Source organism: Tamandua tetradactyla, chromosome 1 (genome assembly GCF_023851605.1).
Source record: "Tamandua tetradactyla isolate mTamTet1 chromosome 1, mTamTet1.pri, whole genome shotgun sequence".
NCBI classification, from domain to species: Eukaryota; Metazoa; Chordata; class Mammalia; order Pilosa; family Myrmecophagidae; genus Tamandua; species Tamandua tetradactyla.
The window spans coordinates 103391808-103412097 of record NC_135327.1 but is presented as its reverse complement, the minus strand read 5'-3'; the positions used below and the strand labels follow the sequence as shown (position 1 = coordinate 103412097).

General features: G+C 35.8%; 1 protein-coding gene across 1 annotated transcript in view; it reads left to right on the top strand.

Moving 5' to 3' along the window:
- ABCB5 (ATP binding cassette subfamily B member 5) overlaps positions 1 to 20290 on the top strand; it is a 220434-nt gene that overhangs the window by 34706 nt on the left and 165438 nt on the right. The window contains 9 exon segments of the mRNA XM_077122218.1: positions 3974 to 4183; positions 4250 to 4372; positions 4374 to 4419; positions 7479 to 7582; positions 7664 to 7850; positions 9187 to 9300; positions 9616 to 9727; positions 14366 to 14491; positions 15771 to 15967. Coding sequence (XP_076978333.1) covers positions 3974 to 4183; positions 4250 to 4372; positions 4374 to 4419; positions 7479 to 7582; positions 7664 to 7850; positions 9187 to 9300; positions 9616 to 9727; positions 14366 to 14491; positions 15771 to 15967 — 1219 coding nt within the window.

Genomic DNA, 20290 nt, shown 5'->3' with positions numbered 1-20290 from the left:
CTAATGTTTTAAGGAATGATTTTTGGGGAAACACTGTTTTATACTATTTTTATTCAGAACACGGTAATGCCCTTTTATCTATAACTTGAACAATTTTATTCTATTTAAGCTATTTTCAAAAACTAAAATGGCTATAGCTTTATTCAGTTTCAATGTTAAATCTTGTAATTTTGTCTTATTATGTGCAGTTTTCTGGAAATTATCCAATCTTATCTTGTTGACAACAGATCATAACTAAATAGTTGCAAGATTACTGCTGGTGAATGTGATGCCTCCTTTTTTGCTATCAAGAAATCATTCATTCATTCATTCTATGTGAACTTCTAAGCAACTTGTTTCTTCCTTTTTGCTATTTTGATAAATCTACTGTAGCCTTCATGAAAATGAAGGGACGAACTAGATGGGGCAAACCAAGTCTATGTTAGATTAGTTTCAAATGCCATTTAGTGTCAAGCCCATCATAATAATGGCTTAAACGAGATAGAAATTTATTTCTCTTGCATGTAAAAATCCAAAGATAGGCATTTGAAGGGTGAAATATGGCTCAGCAGTCATTAGGGACCCAGATCCTTCTGTCTTTCTACCCTAAGATCTTTGTGTTGGTTTCTACCTTCAACAACACTTCCTGTTCTAAAATGGCTGGCTGCTGGGTTCCAGCCATTATGTGGAAGGAGGAAAAAGTCAAAAAAGATGTAGTCCTATCTGAATCAGCTCTTTTACTCAGCTTGCCACAAGGTCCACCTACAGAAATTCCAGTTATACCTAAAAATGGTCCCTCCAAATAAAATGTAGGTTCTATTACTGAGGGAAAACATCAGTTCAGATATTGAGTGACAGATTGCAGTTTCTGCTGCATCAAGTTGTAGCCTGGTATCATTCCCGAATTATGTCCACTGGACCTAAGGGATGTTAATAGGTGATTCATTAAGAAAAGCACACTCTTTTTTCTTAGAAATATTGCCAAAGTGATTTAGATCAAAGATTTTGGATTCAGATCTTGGGCTCTGCCACTTTTTAGCGATGGAAGCCATTGGGTTATTACTTCTGTTAGCTTCGGTTTCTTCATCTGTAAAATGTGATATCAGTATGTACCCGTGTAGGAGTTCTGGGCATTAGAATGATGGTCAGATAGGTAAAGGGCACGGCATAATGCTTAGTCCACGGTAAATGCTCAATAAATAGAGCATTTAAATCAACCTTAATTTGCATGTGGTTTTGAATTGGAAGACTTAGGCCTGAGGACAACCTAGTTCCACAATGCAAAATAAATTACCTGGGCTTTGGTACTACTAGGGTTTCTTCTCCCAGGTCTAGGAGTCTGATTACTGGATAAATGAGGTGTTTATAACTACGTTTCCTCCATGTGAAATAAATTGAGCATGTATATCATAATTTGTGTTTAAAGAATAGTCTCCCTTTTAAAAAGTAATTCAGTGCTGTTATAAAAATTATTTGTAATTCCTTTTTCTGATTAAATATTTAATGTTTTCATGGTAGAAAATGTAAAAATAAAAGTTCACTAAGAAGAAAATTTAACATATAATCCCACTAATAAAGGATAATAAATATTCATTTTGGTTTATATTAGTACAGCCTTTTAATATAATTGGGACTTTCTGTTCATGTGATTTTTAACAACTTTATTGAAGCATAATTAAATTAAAGTCACCAGTTCTGAATTGTCCAATTCAATGATTTTTAGTAAGTTTACAGAATTATGCAGCCATTACTACAATTCATATTTAGAACACTTCATCATTCTACAAAGACTCTTCATTTGCAATTAGTCCTCAATCCAACCACCAGCCCCAGGCATTTACTAATTAGAGTTCTATCTCTAAAGATTTACATTTTCTGGACCCTGCGTGTACATGGAAACATAATTGTCTTTTATTTAGCGTAATGGTTTTGAGGTTCACCCACGTTGTAATATGTATCAATAGTTTATTCCTCTTTATTACTAATTAGTAATCCACTGTAAGGATATATCACATATGTCACCTGTTGATGAAATTTGGATTGCTTCTATGGTTTGGTTTGATTTTTAATGAACCTGTAATAGTCTATCCTGTCTTTAAACAGTCCCTCTTATTAGAAAACACTTATTTTCCTCTCATATTTTCGTTGTTACCAGATCTCTGACTTTTCAACTATCTTATCAGCCATTCGTTTTCAGCTTCCATTACAGGCTTTTGCTCCTCACCCTAAACTCTATGTGTTTGAAAAACCCTGAACTCAGTCTTTGAACCTCTTCACTTCATTACTTACACTATGTTATCTCTCCTTCTCTCCCTCTCTCCTCTCCCTCTCTCCTCTCCCTCTCTCCTCTCCCTCTCTCCTCTCCCTCTCTCCTCTCCCTCTCTCCTCTCCCTCTCTCCTCTCCCTCTCTCCTCTCTCCTCTTGCTCTTCAGCTCTGTCTGCCTCTCTGGGTGTTTGCAGCCTGTCTCTTTGTTTTAATTACCACATATAAGTTGATAACTTTGAAATTTACATCTGCAACCTAGACCCCTCTCCAGGGCTTGACTCTCTTTTTCAATGTCTTGATCTCTATTTAAATATTTAATAGGCATTCACACGTAATGTGTCTAAAACAGAACTCTTGTTATCTCCTGCAAATCTGTTCCTCTCCCAGTCTCCCACAACAGTAAATGAAACCACATTCACCCAGCTGGTCAAGTCAAAACCTAGAAGTTATCCTTGATTTTCCCTCTTCCTTCATTCCTCACATCCAGTACATTGGCAATTTGTTTGTTCTTTCCAAAAATATATCTAAAATCTGTCCACTTCATTGTATGTTGGTTGCCACCACCCTCATCCAAGTCTCCATTCTCTTCACCTTGGCCATTGCAGTAGTTTCTTAATTGAACTGTCTGCTTCCATTATTGTCCTCTCCGCCCATTCTTGACAGTAGAGACACAATGGCCTTTTAAAAAGTTGAGCAGATAAGATCACCTTATGTTTAAATCCTCCAATGGTCTTCTGAATCTCTTCAAATAAAATCCGAACAGTGCACCATAGCTAAAACCCTATGATATGCCATATTCTCCACACTCATAATTTCATACCCCTTGGGTTTATTTTGTTTATGGAATGCACTAAGCTTTTGCCTGCCTCAAACCTTTATACTTACTCTTCTGTCACTCCAGGAATGCTTTTCTTCTTTTTATAGTTGGCTTCCTTTCAGTTTTTGAATTCTATCTATAACATCATTCCTCAAAGAAACTTTTCCTAACTATTCTGTTTGTCTGCCCTAACTCTCCTAACCCAGCTTTATCCACCGGTTATTCTGTAACCTGTCACCCTGTTTATGTCCTTCTTGGAACAGTCTGACAGTCTTTAATTTGTTTATTATCTGTCTTCTCCTGCCAGAGTGTATACTCTTCAAGGATAGGGACTTAATTCTTGTTCATATCTGTATCCCCACAGCCTCACAAATACTTGTTAAATGAATATATTTGTATCTGGTCTCCTACTATTAAATTTTTAGATGACTTTCAGTTTTTTTTATTATTACTAATGCTACAGTGACCATCCATATAAATTAATCCTTGCACATATTTCCTTAGGTATTGAATCTTTAATTAAATGGCAAATGTTTAATTTTTAATTTTATGAAATGCTTTTGACTTCTATCATTTTCTTTGCCCTACTGTTTCACATGCAGTTATTTAATTACTTCAGTGTAACTTTTTCAAGTGAAAGAATTAAAAATGCTGAAATAATATGTGAACAAAAAATTTTTTTAAATACTAATTTCTGCTAATAGTGTAAGAGAGACATTCTCTAGATGTCTTCACAGAGAAAAACTACATTCACTGTACTTCATTCTTTCTTAAGGTGGTTTATTTTAGTTATTTTTAGGTTATAGTATAAATTCTCTTAATCAAATAGCATAATTGTTTCATTTTTATAGTAACAAGGGCAAAAAGTTGTGCTCCAGTTGCACTAACATTTATACTAATCTGTTTTTCAGGTTGACCCTGTGTTATGTTGGAATAGGACTGGTTGCCTTGGTTTTTGGCTACGTGCGGATTTCTTTTTGGGTTATGACTGCAGCACGGCAGACTAAGAGAATTTGGAAACAGTGTTTTCATTCAGTTTTGGCACAGAACATCAGCTGGTTTGATGGCTGCGATGTTGGTGAACTTAATACTCACATGACTAAGAGGATGATGACTATATAGTACATCAACTTTGTTTTCCTATATGCCATATAAATGACTTACCATCTTTTATTTGCTTCTTTCAGTGGTGTCAACAAAATCAGTGATGGTATTGGAGACAAGATTTCCCTGCTTTTTCAAAACTTGTCTACTTTTTCTATTGGCCTAGTGATTGGTTTTGTAAAGCGCTGGAAACTCACCCTGGTGACTGTCCGCATGTCCTCTTATAATGGCTTCAGCAGCTCTGTGTTCTAGGGTAGGCGGATGGTCGTTGACTGGAAGCACTACATGAACTGAATGTCCTACTGAGTTTGTACTAAAATAGAAAGGGAGATTATGAATCATAAATATTTTTGCTTTTGTTCACCATTAATCACCTTTCTATTTTCAAGTTGGCTAAATGTGGTCTGTTTCTAATATTTTACTAACATTAAGAAACATTCCTCTTCATTCCGCAGCCTGATGCACTTCAAATGACATCATGAATAAAGCATTACATTGAATGTTTAGGTGTTCCTGCTGGGGGAGCCTCACATGTCACAAATTTCTGGATAAATATGTTGCAATTCATTTTAATAAGTAGAATAGAATAAGAAAATCTTAAAACAGTAAACACTTAAAACATTGTTTTATATCTGCCATTCACATATTTTTATGTCTTTGAATCACATTTAAAATATCTGCTAATGTCTATTTTTATGTACTATGTCAATCTCTGTTTCAGTTTTTTTAACAAATTATATACTTGCATATACTGAATTAAATTTTTTAGCGCTGTTACACTGAGTATACTGTAAATATTAATCTTATTTACAGCTTAATTTTGAGGCCAGTGATTTTTGTAAAATCCAAAAGCAATTTATCATTAATATTCCTCTCTAAATCAAGGCTTTCCTAATTACACACACACATACACACATCTTATAAAAGAGTCTTTAAAAATACATAGAGAAAACACAGAAGCTCTGTTACTACAAGGAAAAATATTTTTATCTCATCACCTGATAAAGAAGTTAAGAATGTGTATCTACAATAGCATAAACGTGCTTTCTATGCCCATGAAAAATCCTTTTTCCCTAGTGTAAATAATGGGAGACTGACTAAGCCATCCACATGACCAAAGACAGGCTTTTGTAAGCTGGTGAGCTGGTATTAGAGACACAGTGTATCCTTGAGAGACTGAGTTTTTAATTTTGCAAAGATAACTGTTCTTTTTGGAAAGTGAATACAGAATGCTGGCATCAAAACAATTTAGAGTTTATTTGCTGGCAATATACAAATCCAACCAATTAAGAATTTTTAGCAATAAAAATAAATTTTATGGTTGACTGCTTAACAATAAGATTGGATATTTAGACAATAAATCTTTATTTACGATGATATCTAAGGTTGACTTTGTAATGCTTGTCAAAATCTTCATCCACAGCTTATTTGAAAGGGAACCCTCAGTAGGAAGATTACCCATAGTTAGTAGTTACTAAGATCAGAACCTTAACTGCCCAGAAAAGTGAGTTGGGAAATGTGAATAGGGAACAGAAGTTCTGCTGTTGTAATAACTGATTATAAAGAGGAAGCAAGGAAAAGTCAAAGTTATCCGAATCACTGGAGATGCTATGGTGATGGTTTCTAGCTGCTTTATTTTCAATTTGGCAAGCATTTATTAAATACGTGGCTTTGGGCTAGGTGATATTTAGTCTTCATTAACATAGGAATAATTATCTTTATTGAGTGAATTCAGAAAATCATTAGCATTACTCAGCATATGTTACTTTCTGACTTTAACAGCTATTTGAGCATGCCTTACATAAAATCAGCTCCAATTATGTAGAATGCATTTTGAAAATGGTTAGACTTGCTATATGAAGTAGATAGTGATTATAGACACATAGCTATGAAGGCAGTGCTCCTGAGATTCCATTTTATTGAGCTGTTGTGCTAATTACTAAACTTTGAAGGATTGTTAAGTAGGACACGTAGTATATAAAAAAACACACATTCTGATTTAAAATCTTGAGAGATCAGATAAACCTGCCTATAGCCACCAAGAGTGATATTCTCATCCCTTTCTGAGAAATTTTACCTCTTAGTGTTGGAAGACAAAGCATTTACTAGGTAGGCTGTGTTCTGCAGGAATAGCTTCAGGGCTCACCCCACATTCACACAGGATCTTGTTTCCTTCTCTGCCTTAGCTTAGTGACTCTGTGAAAGCCATTTTACATAGTGTGCTGGTTTGAAAGGAAGTATGCCCCCTAAGAAAAGTCATGTTTTAATATAAATCCCATTTCTTAAAGGTAGAATAGTCTCTATTCAATGCTGTGTATTTGGGACTGTGATGGGATCATCTCCCTGGTTGATGAGATTTAGTTAAGAACGGTTGTTAAACTGGATTAGGGGATGATATATCTCCACCCATCTGAGTGGGTCTTGATTAGTTTCTGAAGTCCTATAAAAGAGGAAACATTTTGGAGAATGAGAGACTCAGAGCAGAGAATGCTGCAGCACCACGAAGCAGAGAGTCCACCAGCCAGCGACCTTTGGAGATGAAGACGGAAAACGCCTCCCGGGGAGCTTCATGAAACAGGAAGCCAGGAGACAAAGCTAGCAGATGATACTGTATTCGCCATGTGCCTGTCCAGCCGAGAGAGGAGCCCTGACTGCGTTCGCCATGTGCCTTTCCAGATGAGAGAGAAACCCTGAACTTCATCGGCCTTCTTGAACCAAGGTATCTTTCCCCGGATGCCTTTGATTGGACATTTCTATAGACTTGTTTTAATTGGGACATTTTCTCGGCCTTAGATCTGTAAACTAGCAACTCATTAAATTCCCCTTGTTAAAAGCCATTCCGTTTCTGGTATATTGCATTCCAGCAGCTAGCAAACTAGAACACATAGCAACAAATCAAATCAGACTTAATAATTTCTAGAGTGCACCTGAAAATTACTATGTCTCTAACATCCTTCTCCAAATCAAATCGTTTCCAATTGTACCAATATAGATATCCATCTTCTGATACAGCTTTTAAAAATACAGAAAGAAAACAGCAGCTCTACCAGTAGAATGCAAAGTAGATAGAGATTTTAAGTCTGGGTTAGATCAGACAAGCTCTTACACTGCTGTGAGTCTTTAAATAAATCAGTTAATATCTCTGGACATTGTTTTCCTCATTTGCAAATTGACAATGTTAGGCTACAACATCTAAGTACCTTTCCAGTAATAAAATTCTATTATTCTAGATTCTATCGCAATTAAATGCCCTCTGCATTGTTACTACCTGAGGGTCGTTCTTTGGTTTACTCCGTTTGCTGTTTATTACAGATGATCATCTCATTGACCAGTTCCAAAGCTGGGACTGTAGCAGAAGTATTGTCATCCATCTGAACAGTCGTAGCCCTTGGGGCCCAAGAGAAAGAAATTCAAAGGTCTGCCCTTTTAATATGACAATGTATGCTCAGTTTGTATTTCCCCTAAAGACCATTACAGTGCATTCTGTCTTTTTTAAGATATGCACAGAATCTAAAAGATGCGAAGCATGTTGGCATAAAAAAGGCTATAGCTTCGAAACTGTCTCTGGGTGCTGTGTGCTTCTTTATGCATGGAACATAGGGACTTGCTTTTGGATATGGAACCTCCATGATTCTTAGTGGAGAACCTGGTTATACCATCAGGACTATTCTTGCTATAAGTCTTGTTTGAAAAAAAAAAGGTAACTGGCCTAGATAATCTTTTCTTACATTGAGTTAATAAAAATTTCTGTTTGAATGGAAGTAAACATTCATTGATGAATGTTTTTTAGTAAACAAAAATGTGCATTCTTCAAATGTCTGTATAAGCCTTTAAATTGTAGTTAAAAATTGACTAAATTTGTTCATCCATATTATTTAGTGCCTTCTTTGTACTAAGCATTGTGCTGTTAGAAGAATCATAATTGAATTCTCTACTGGGAGATAGAGAGTTCTTAATGTAAAAAAGACCAGTCTCCAGCCAGACATCTTCCTTTCATTCTTGCTGAGATCAGATAGCCCTCTACATTCATCTTCCTAGACACCTTTCTTCAGGATATGTTCTGTAAAATGGACCCTCCTGCCCTTCTTCTGTTCTTTCAGCGTATGCTAATGTTAAAAAGCAGACTACGTGCAAAAGCCTGTCCAACAGAGCAATTTACTTTGAGTCTTTGTTAACTCTTGGGTTTATGTACTAAATTATAATGTATTCAGTCATCCTATCAAGTTCAAACAAAAAGCGGATCAGTTCTGGAATAATAAACATTGTCTTGCTGAGCTGAAGTGATTTGTTCTGTATACTATACTTCAATTCTTGTTTGTCCTTCACATTCTATATGAGTTTCTCTCCTTTCAACTAACTTCATCTTTTGAATTTGAGACTTTCATAGTCAAGACTTTAAGCTATTCAAGTTATTTCATATAAAATGAAACTTGAGCATGCCAACTCTGGAAACATTCTTGTTCCTCGATTGATGTTTGACTGTGGGCAAATAACTTTCCACGCCTATCTTCCTCAACTATAGGATGGCAGCCGTAGCATCTGTCTTGCAGGGTTATTTCCTCATTTGACTATTGGAAGAGATGTGTCTTTCTGAAGAGGAACAGGTGTCTGGTAATATAAGATTTCATAAAAGTTTGGACTAAAATAGTACAGTGCCTCTAAGCTAGTGGAATCTATTACATGTTTTTGTTTGAAGCTTAGGTGGTTGGCCAGCAAGGAGGGAGCACAACTCACCTCCTCTCCCATTGGGGTGGCATTGGCCAGCACTCCTCAGGTACTGAATTTTCCTGCTCGCATGTCTCAGCGGGTGGTAATCATAAGATTATAGAATGATCAAAAGTAGTTTCACATTAGGGAAAAGTCGAAGATACATGTGTTTTCTTTATATGTGGCAGTAACTTCCATTTTTTCTTACCTACTGTCTCTAATAACTCTCCATGAGCCTCAGCCAAGTTTATATACCATTCAGTTTTCTCTCATATAATTGTGGAAGGGCAAATACTATTTTTTGTTCCTATAGGTTTTCTTTAGTGTAATCCATAGTAGCTATTGCATTGGAGCAGAATCCCCTTACTTTGAAAACTTCACTACAGCCCGAGGAGCTACCTTTAATATTTTCCAGGTTATTGATAAGGTAAGACCTCTAATTCCTTTGAGGGATAACTACCATCACTGCAGAAAGGAAACAAAGAACAGGTACACTCATTTCACTAAAACAATAGGATGGGCACAATCTATGCCTTCGAATTTGCTGTGGAAAGAGGGACTGCTTTTAATTCTTCTCAAGGGGACTATATTTTATTGTAATCTTCATATCTAACTCTGTGCACATCTAAAGCATAAAAGAAAGACATTGTAAAAGCAAACCATTTTTTAAATTATTTTAAGGATATAGAGAGTGCCAGCTTATTCCTTTGCAGATTTATAACATTCTCTCTGCTTTTCCAAGAAACACACTATAGATAACTTTTCAACAATTGGATATAAACCTGAATACATAAAAGGAAATGTGGAATTTAAAAATGTTGCTTTCAGTTATCCTTCAAGACCATCTATCAAGGTAGGATAAATTAAATTTAAGGATGTACATCGCATGCTTTATGACTTTGTTCCTTTTGTAGCAGCACAACCTTCGTTTGTAAGTATACAGCATTGTTCACCAATCTACTTCTCAGTCAGTGCATCCTTCAGCCACCTGCATTCATTGGGCATCATGTATAGTGCCCAAAGTTCACAGTCCATCAACATTCTCAATTTCAGATAATTTCATTGTTCCCAAGAGAAAGAAAACCAATAAACACACCCTCGCCAAATAGGAAATCTAAGCCTCTTCTTAACTCTTGTCCCTCCTGCATTATTTGCCTCTCTGTTGCTGCGTAGTGCTGGTGTTTTCCTTTTGAACATAGCCCATGCATGCAATCGCAGTTTTCCCCCTGTAGCCTGGACTTAAACATTCTTTGTACATGAATTATATCTTTGAAGTAATTCTTGCAAGAACTAATTCATATTTCTAGTGTGAGAGCATATTTCTATATCTGAATGATATTAAAAGTAGAAATGTTAGATTGTATATATATGGTAACAATAAAAATTTTTTAAAAATATTCATGGAAATGTACTAAACAGTGAACCCCGGACTTTCATTAATAGTACAATTGTAATAATAGGCTATCATCAATTTTTAAAAATGTTCTACACCAATGCTAAGTGTTCCTGGTAGGGTAGCAAATAGGAATCCTGTATTTTATGCATGATTGTTCTGTTTACCCACAACTTCTCTAATAAAGAAAAAAAGCACTAATTCAAAGTGTAACAGAGCTTTGTGCAAGAGTTAAAGCTAATAAAACTCTTAAAGGAAAAAAAATTTAAGGATGTATATGCTTTTCTGATATTGTCTTCTGCCCACAATTCTCCTTTTATGAGAATATTTAGGATCATTTTGACCAAAATTTTGACTACTTTGCTTAGTAACTAGACAAGATGCATGATAGAGGATGGATCGATAGGTAGGCAGGCAGGTAGGTAGGTAGGTAGATAGATAGATAGATAGATAGATAGATAGATAGATAGATAGATAGATCAATAAGGGACAGATAATTCTGGAAGACTAGTTATATTATGTGGCCTCGTTTCTATATTCAAATGAATAAAACATTTTCATCTCCATGCCATTCCTCCACTTTGGGAACCACCAAAATTTCGTAGATTGGTGGCCCCTGGACATTATCCCACTAGAATAGATACTTCATTGTAACTTCGTAGTTTCTCTCCTGGGAGAATTATGTACCATCTGTGCCTTTCCCATCCCCTTTCTTAGGGCTTTTCCTGCATCAGTAATTGTTGCTCAGGTACTTTCTCACTTTTATGCTTACTTGAATTTACCGCCCCACCCCCCACCCCACATCATCCAGCCTTTTACAAGTTCCTATACATGTGTCTATTTCAAGTAGTTCCCACAAAAGATTGCAAAGGGTAATTATTACTAAAGCACTGTTTCATAGAAAAGGGAAACAATGATTTTTTAAAAAATTTTTATTGTATGTATAACATATATACAAGCAAAGAGATAAAAAAGCAATAGTTTTCAAAGCAATCTTCAACAAGTAGTTCCAGGAGAGATCCCAGAGTTTGTCATGGGCTACAATACAATCCTCTCAGATTTTTCCTTCTACCTGCTCCAGAATATAGGAGATTAGAGGGCTTAAATATTTTTTTATCATCACAATCGACTTTTATTCCTTCTTTTTGTGAAAAATAATGTATATACAAAAAAGCTATAAATTTCAAAGCACAGCATCACAATTAGTTGTAGAACATATTTCAGAGTTTGACATGGATTACAATTCCACCATTTTAGGTTTTTACTTCTAGCTGTTCTAAAATGCAGGAGACTAAAAGAAGTATCAATTTAATGATTCAGTATTCATATTCATTTGTTAAATCCTATCTTCTCTGTATAACTCCACTATCACCTTTGATCTTTCCATCCCTCTCTTTAGGGGTGTTTGGGCTTTGACAATTCTAAATTTTTTACATTGGAAGGGTCTGTCACTAATATGGGGTAGGGAGATGGAACCATCTGATGTTCTGGAGAGGCTGGGCTGTGTTTCAGGACTTATCTGGACCAGGGACCCATCTGGAGGTTGTAGGTTTCTGGAGTGTTACTCTAGTGCATGGGACCTTTGTAGAATCTTATATGTTGCCCTAAGTGTTCTTTAGGATTGGCTGGAATGAACATGGTTGGGGTTTGGCAGGTTATGAAAGTAGCAATGTTTACTGAAGCTTGCACAAGAGTGACCTCCAGTGTAGCCTCTCAACTCTATTTGAAGTCTCTCAGCCGCTAATACCTTATTTGTTACACTTCTTTTTCCCATTTTGGTCAGGATGGCATTGTTGATCCCACAGTGCCAGGGCCAGACTCATCCCATGCCGCCAGAGAGACTTTCATGCCTGGATGTCGCATCCCACATAAGGGGAGAGCAGTGGTTTCACTTTCAGAATTGAGATGGCAGATGGCAACAAAAGAGGTCCCCCGGAGGTGACCCTTAGGCATACCTACAGGTAGGCTAAGCTTCTCTGCTAATACATAAGCCTCACAAGAGCAAGCCTCGCGATCAAGGGCTTGGCCTTCTGATTTGGGTGTCCCTAATGTTTGACACAGCATCCGGGGTTTAAATTGTTAAAGTTTACTAGTTCCATATTGTTTCTCCCATCCCTCAAGGGACTTTGCTGATACTTTTTGATTATCTGCTTAATATACTCTGGGATGTAGCCAGACATTACATTAAGCTGTACAGAATTAAAGGCTCTCATTCCTATTCTGGGCTCCCTTTGTTTGGATTGTTTAAATGATTTATCTGACAGGTTGAGTTAGATTATGTGTTACTGAAAATTTAGGTTCTGGACAAAATTCCTTTGGACCTAAAGAGTAGGTGAAGTTCTAAAATACAGGTAATATCATCCTTACCCCTGTATTCTGAATTACCTTAATCCTGACCTGATCGGCTGTGTTCTTATCTCCAAATTCCAGTTTATACATATATAAAACAACCACTCAATATCCAGAAATAACAATTGCCACTCCAGACTTAATGTGACTGCTATAAGAGCTTATAATCTAGGCCCCAACTTTCTCATAAGTATTTTCTAAATGAGATCATACAATATTTGCTCTTTTTTCTTCTGGCTTATTTTGCCTCACCAAATATCCCGCAGGTTCATTCACATTGTTGGATTCCTCACAACTTCATTCCTTTTTGTAGCAACATGGTGTTTATCATATGTATACACCAGAATTCACCAATCTGCTTCTCAGTCAGTGCATCTTTCAGCCACCTCCATCTGCTTGAGCCTCATGTATAACGTCCACTGTTAACAGTCCATCAATTTTAGATAATTTCATTGTTTCCAAGAGAAAGATAGCTAATAAACACAACCTCACCGAATAGGACATCTAAACCTCCTCCCTAACTCTTGTCCCTCCCCCCAATATGTACACCTGGTATTGTTGCAGTACTATTGATATTTTCCTGTTAGCCATAGCCCATAGCATGCAATAGCATTTTCCCCCACATCCTGAATTTATACACTCTCTATATGAGATTCATATCTTGGCAGTAGTTCATCCAAGAACTTACTTATATTTGTAGTGTTAATCAGTGAGACACATGAGTCTGTATAACCCCTTTCAATCATGAAATAACCTTTTTGTTGAGCTAAAGAATGAATAAAAAAATAATTTCATCAACTTTAAATAAATAAAGCACACTATTCTTCCAAAGAATGAACAGACACCAACTCTGAAGTCAAATGCAGGTGGGAGAGAAGGTACTCCTACTAGGGGGGCCCCATTTCTCTCTTCCTTTAGAGAATTTTACTCTGCTTGGCTCTTCAAAAGTTTCATGCTTGGTTTATTTAAAGGGTCCATTTCTTTATAAATGATGGGATGAAAGTGAGAATTTCCAATCCAAACGGAGACTCCCGAATTTGGACTGAATACCTAGAGTTGCAAGGAAAGATACCTGGAAGTTTCTCAGCAGGATTGCTGTTGGCATTGGGCAGGGGAAGGACAATTATTTGTGAGGTTTCTTTCACACTGAAGTTTCCTGAGACCCAAAATACACCCCCCACCTCCCACCCTCACCCCCATCATTGAGAAAACTTTTTAAATGCTCCCGATTTTCACATGCTCCTGTGAGTTCCCCCACTAGAGAGAGAAGGTTTTAATTGTGGAAGTCACTGAGGGGTCTTGACAGTTGTTTTGCTTTGGAATATACTTGGAAGTAATGTTACATATAATCTGAGAAGGATCTTCCTAAAATAGAAGATATTTGGCAATATTTTGTTCAGTGATTTGAAATGAAAAGGTAAAACTTTCAAATAATAGTATTTTAATTGAAATTGTGAATTGTGTGCTGTGGCTATTTAATATTATATAAGTCCTCTTAGTTTAGATCTCCTCTTTAATTAGAGAGATGATAAATGACTTTACCATTATTTTCTAGAATCACCCTGATGGTGTATAAATGTACATAAAACAAACAGGATCTAACTTTATATTTAAGTGCCACAGAATAATTCATTTTCTTTCATTATAATTATACATTAAATACCTGGAAATATAAATTTATTTTAAATAAATCATATTCTTATTAACTCAATGTTATGAAACTTGTGTTTTCCCCAAACACACTAATGGATTCTGAAAGGTCTGAATCACGGAATTATCTCGGGAGAGACGGTAGCCTTGGCTGGCAACAGTGGCAGTGGGAAGACAACAGCACAGCTTCTTCACAGGCTACATGATCCCCATGACGGCTTTGTAAGTGCAGCTAGCAAACCCACAGTAAGTCCACATGACAGGGTTTAGAAATACCACCTATTATAGAGAGCTTCCATCTATGTCCACTTTTAATTTTTAACGGTGGAGCTGGGAGAAAAATCATGTCATTTTTTTTCCTGTATATTAATTCATTCAACAAATATTTATGGAGTGCCTGTGATGTGCCAGGCACTGTTTGCAGTGCTAGGGATATACTGGTGAACAAAACAGAAAAATCTCTGCCCTCATGGAATTGACATTCTAACAAATAGAGACAGACAATAAATAAGACAAGTAATTATATAGTATCTTAGAAGGTAGTAAGTGCTGTGGAGAAAAATGACAGCAATTTTAAGACCCAGAACTTATCAAAAGTTTCAGAGTTTCTCAAAATACGCCAGAAGAATGATGTCTTAGAAAATACACTTCCTCTTTTTTCCATAGTCATAGCGTTGCACTTAATTTTCTTGTCCTTATAAATGGTATAGAAAGTGAAACTGTGATATTCACAGTAGTACAATTCTTAATGCTTCTGTTCAAACTTTGAATTTATATTTTTAAAAGAAATCTAATCTCCTAGAGCCTGGGTTAACTTAATTTGACTTTTTACTCTTAATTTGGAATATTTTAGGCCCATCTGTCTTAATATTGAATAAATTATTTGATAAGCATTCCATTTATAAATCAATTGTGTAAAATACTCACACCCAGAAAAAAATATCAGTGTTGGTGAGAAATAGACTCTCTGAGTTATAATTGTCAAGTCCTGGTTTTTAATCACTAAAATATGTTGGGTTAATGTCACCATCTAAGAGAAGACAGTGTTCCTTTACTGTTATTTATAGCAATGAGTAGAAGCACTTTTGTCTTTTGCATGGGAGGGGAGGGGGTTGAAAAAAAGTAAGGAAGGATATTACCTAGAAGAAAATTTTGAGATCACATAAGTCTTTAAAATAACAAACTGAATCTTGTTATATGTGTCTGTGTAACAATATTTGTGACTTCAAGAGTATATATCTTTATAATACCTAATTTTTGGATTTTGGAATATATACAGGTGGTTTGGCAAAATTTTAAGCAAATTATTCTTTTGAGGATTTTCTACCAAAAAACGTCTAATACCAATTTATGTGTTTTAAATCATTTATCAAAATATAGTCATCTTTGACTCCTGAAATACCCTGCTTCTCAGATCATGTTTTATTCTAGTAGGAAAGACTCTAAAACAAATTTAGTGAAAGGCGTCACAACATAATTCGTCCCTTTGGATTGACGGATCACAGTGGATGAGAACGATATCAGAGATCTAAATGTGCGGCATTATCGAGAGCATATTGGAGTGGTCAGCCAGGAGCCTGTTTTGTTGGGACCCACAATTTTTAATAATATTAAGTTTGGACGAGATGGCATGACTGATGAAGAGATTGAGAAAGCAGCAAAGGAAGCAAATGCTTATGATTTTATAATGGAATTTCCCAATGTAAGTAGGCCATACAGTGTATGTCCTTACACTGAAGCAGTGCACTGTGATATTTCAAAATTAGATGATAAAACAATAATTTGTACAGAATAGGGAGAGGGTGATTAATGTTTTTATTATCCTAAATGAAACATCTATAAATGAGAAATCAGAGTAACAACAAAAAGAAGAAATGTATCTTTGAAAGATTAATTTAAAAAATATATATTTAGTTTTCACTAGCTCTCATTTCAAATATATATATACATGTAAATTAAAGAGAAAAAAATCATCAGTCCAAGCTGAAAGATGATGTCTGCAAAATGTTGATTTGTGAGGCCATCGTGTGGCTAAGAGTGGGAATGTTGCACACTGTTCAGATTAGTTCTGTGATAAAGCAGAGGGAAAGCTCGATCATTTTTAGAAGCACATGAAGCTAATATTAGGTGAGAAATGTGAAAATACACTGGTATAAAGAAATGATAGGCTAAATCTTTGGTACTAGGACATTTCACACCTAATGGGTATTTAGAATTGGTAGAAAACTATAAAACCATTTATTACATATCCCAAGTATTAGTTTATCAGTATTACTTGAAATTGTTATGAGGAACCACCTATGAAATATGAAAGGATGAAATTTGAAATTAAAATATAGATAAAATTCCACCATCCCAGAAGGCCATGATAGCAAAAAAAGAGTTCATTTTAATGGACATATTTTATAAACCACACTCCATGGTCTTAAATTTTATTATTTTGGGTGTTTTATTTTTTGCAAAAAATTTGCAATTCCAGTAATTACTTCTCTTCCCAAAATTTAAGTTCGTAATTAGGACATTATTTAAAACAACACAATCATTAAGGAGGTGAGGTAATTCTTGGCCTTGCAGTTTGGGAAAAGACATACTTCCTTTCTCTGACATTTTGTCCTTTCCAATGCTTTTCTTTCCCCTAAACACCAGTGATTTTCAGTTTCCCATTTGCAATTAGGGAACTTCCTGGTGCTTGTTAAATCATACCCTATAAGTTACTACTTGCTTTTTCTAAAAGGTAGATACTACACAAAAATTTCCCTTGCAGTAACTCTAATAGTAAATCCTAAACTATAATCCAAAAGCAAGGCAAAAATACTGGCTTATCATAATGATGGAACTAAATTCCATAGCCACAGTTATTCAGAGAAATAAGAATAAGTAGAATAATAAATAAAAGTTCCAGAAGTGATTATGTCAGATAGGTGGGAAATTGGGAAAAGTAATGCTTTAAAATAATAAGCATAACATCTTCTATCATTTATAAATATTTTTAAAATAGTATGTCAGGATTAACTAATAAGGCTAACTTTTCTGCCACAAATAGCCATAAAACTGTGTAAACATATGAGGCATAGAACAGTTGTATTCAAGCATTGCATAAGAGTTAGTGCGAGACTGCAATTCCTGAGAAGAGATAAACTCACAAGGGAAGTCATCAAGAAGCTCCATGAATTTACAGCATTCTGACTAGGGGCAAAGTTATGGCCACATCTCTGTGAACTGGAATGCAGACAGAACATGACCATTCCACTGACATGAAAAAATAATTTAACCAACTGGAGAAAAGGTAAGGGAGCTGTGCAGTTGAGATGGGGGACAAAAGGCCATGTAAGAGTTCCTTAGGAAGTCTTGTTAGGGGACAAGACTACCCAGCAGGGAGTGAATGCTTCAAGGTTGAGAATAGAACAGAAATATAAGAGTACAGCTAGTGCTAGGGGATGTTGAAAGTGCAGCCCAGCCAGAGTGGAGAGGCCATGTTAACACCTTTTAAAAACACCTCAGGCATGTAGCTGAGACAACCAGAAAGGCCACACCTGAGAAGTAAGGACCACACCTTAGAATAGGGCCAACTCAAGACCTGCCCTAATAAAGCCTAAAACCAAGCCCTGACAAGATCCCCAGAGGAGGCAGAATCTGAAGTTTGAGTCCTGCCAAGTTACAAGATTTAGAAAATATTTTGGGTTATTCAACCCCACAAAGCATAAAAACAGAACTACCCAAGTTCAAGATGTTCAGCCAGCATTTAAACTGCCTGCTAGAACAAAAATCAACACTCTTTAGAAGGAAACAGAGCTCTCGGAGTCTCTCCAGCATATTATGCACAGATTATATATATAATCTGCAATAACTAGACATGCAAAGAAATAGGAAAACATAACCCAGAAGCAAGAAAAAAAAAAAAACAGTCAGTAGAAGCCAACCTGAGATGGTTCAGATGGTGGATTTATCAGACAAAGACTTTTAAAAAGCCATAACAAATATTTTAATTCTATGTTTAAAACATTAAAGGAGGGCGGTGCACAGGTGGCTCAGTGGCAGAATTCTCACCTGCCGTGCTGGAGACCCGGGTTCAATTCCCAAAACCTGCCAATGCCAAAAAAATAAAATAAAATAAAATAAAATATTAAAAGAAACTTCTATCAAAAGAATTAAAGAAAAATTTGGACTTAATATTTGAACAGATATGGTATCTTAGCAGAGAAATAGAAATCATAAAAAGAACCAAATGGAAATTCTAGAACTTAAAAGTACAAAAACTGAAATGAAAAAGGCACTTAATGGGATGGTTAAAGATGGTATAAGAAAGAGTCAGGAATTTAAAAACACCTCAATAGAAATTATCCAAACTGAAGAACAAAAAGGAAAAAATAAATAAAGTAAACTGTCTTAAGGACAAATGAGGAAATAACAAATATATTATCATATAGGTGGAGTCAGCAAAAGAAAAAAGTGAGAGTAGAAGCGAAAACATGCCTGAATAAATAATGGACAAAAATTTCCCAAACTGATAAAATATCAACTTACAGATTTAAGAATCCCAACAAACACCAAGAAATATGCATATAAAGAAAAGAACACCAAGTGTATTATAGCCAAACTATTGAACGCTAGAAATTAAGATTAAATTATAGTTTTCAATGCCTTTATTTTAAAAGAAGAAAAATTTAATATCAATGATCTATGTTTTGCACTATAAGAAATTAGAAAAAGGAGACCAGATTAATTCCAAAGTTATTGAAGGAAAAAATAATACAGGTCATATCAGAAATCCATGAAATAGAAAGCAAACAATATAGAAAGTTAATATAACAAAAGTGCGTCTTTTGAAAGATTAATACAATTGATAATTTCCTAACAGTGCTAACCAATCAAAAGAAAGGGCAAAAGTATAATTTTCAGGGATGAAAGAGTTTATATCTCTAACAATCTGATAGACACTAAAAGGATATGGTGGGAATATTATGAAAAAATTTATACCAAAACATTTGAAAATTCAGATGAAATAGGTAGTTTCCTTGAAAAATACATATCACAAAAAAAGTAACACAAGGAGAAACAAAACATCTAGTGAATCCTTGCTCTTATAAAGAAAAATCAAGTTCCCAAATGGCTTCACTGGTGAATTCTGTTACACTCTTAAGGAAGAAATAATACCAATCTTACACAAACATGTTCAGAAAATACAGTACAAGGGAATGCTTTCCAGCTCATTTCATGAGGCCAGAAGAAAATCTGATATCAACCTAACAGAATAAATTATAGGTTAATATCTCCCATGAACATAAGTGTAGAAATCCTCAATAACATATTAGCATATTAGGGTGGATGATGGTGGCTCAGCAGGCATAGTTCTTGCCTGCCATGCCGGAGACCCGACTTCAATTCCCAGTGCTTGTTCATGCAAAAAGAAAAAATTAGTGTATTAAACGCACCAATGTAATACATCATGGCTGTGTTAGTTTGCAAACTGCTGGAATGCAATATAACAGAATTGGAACAGTTTTTAAAATGGGGAATTGAATAAGTTACCAGTTTGCAGTTCTAAGCCTATAAAATTGTCCAAACTAAGGCACCAACAAGAGGTTACCTTCACTCAAGAAAGGCCAATGGGTCAGGAATACCTCTGTCAGCTGGGTAGTCACGTGGCTGGCAAGAGTTTGTCTCTTGCTCCTGGGTTCAGTTCCCTTCAGCCTCTGTTCCTGTGGGAATTCCTCATTTTGCTTCTCCAGGGCTGGCTTTCATCTCTTGCCTTCCTTGGCTCTTCCAGGTTCTAGCTTACTTGACGTCTCGCGGTGATGTCTCCTGGACTTCAAGCATCTCCAGACATCTGCGTCTCTGTTCTCTGAAGCAACTATTCTCTAAGCATCTACATCTGCTCTCCTGTCGGCTCTGAGGCATCTATCATTTCTGACTCTCTCCCAAAATGTCTCCTCTTTTAAAGGATGCCAGTAAACTAATCAAGACCCACCTGGAGTGGTAGAGTCACATCTCCAACTAATCAAAGGGTCACGCCTGCAATTGGGCA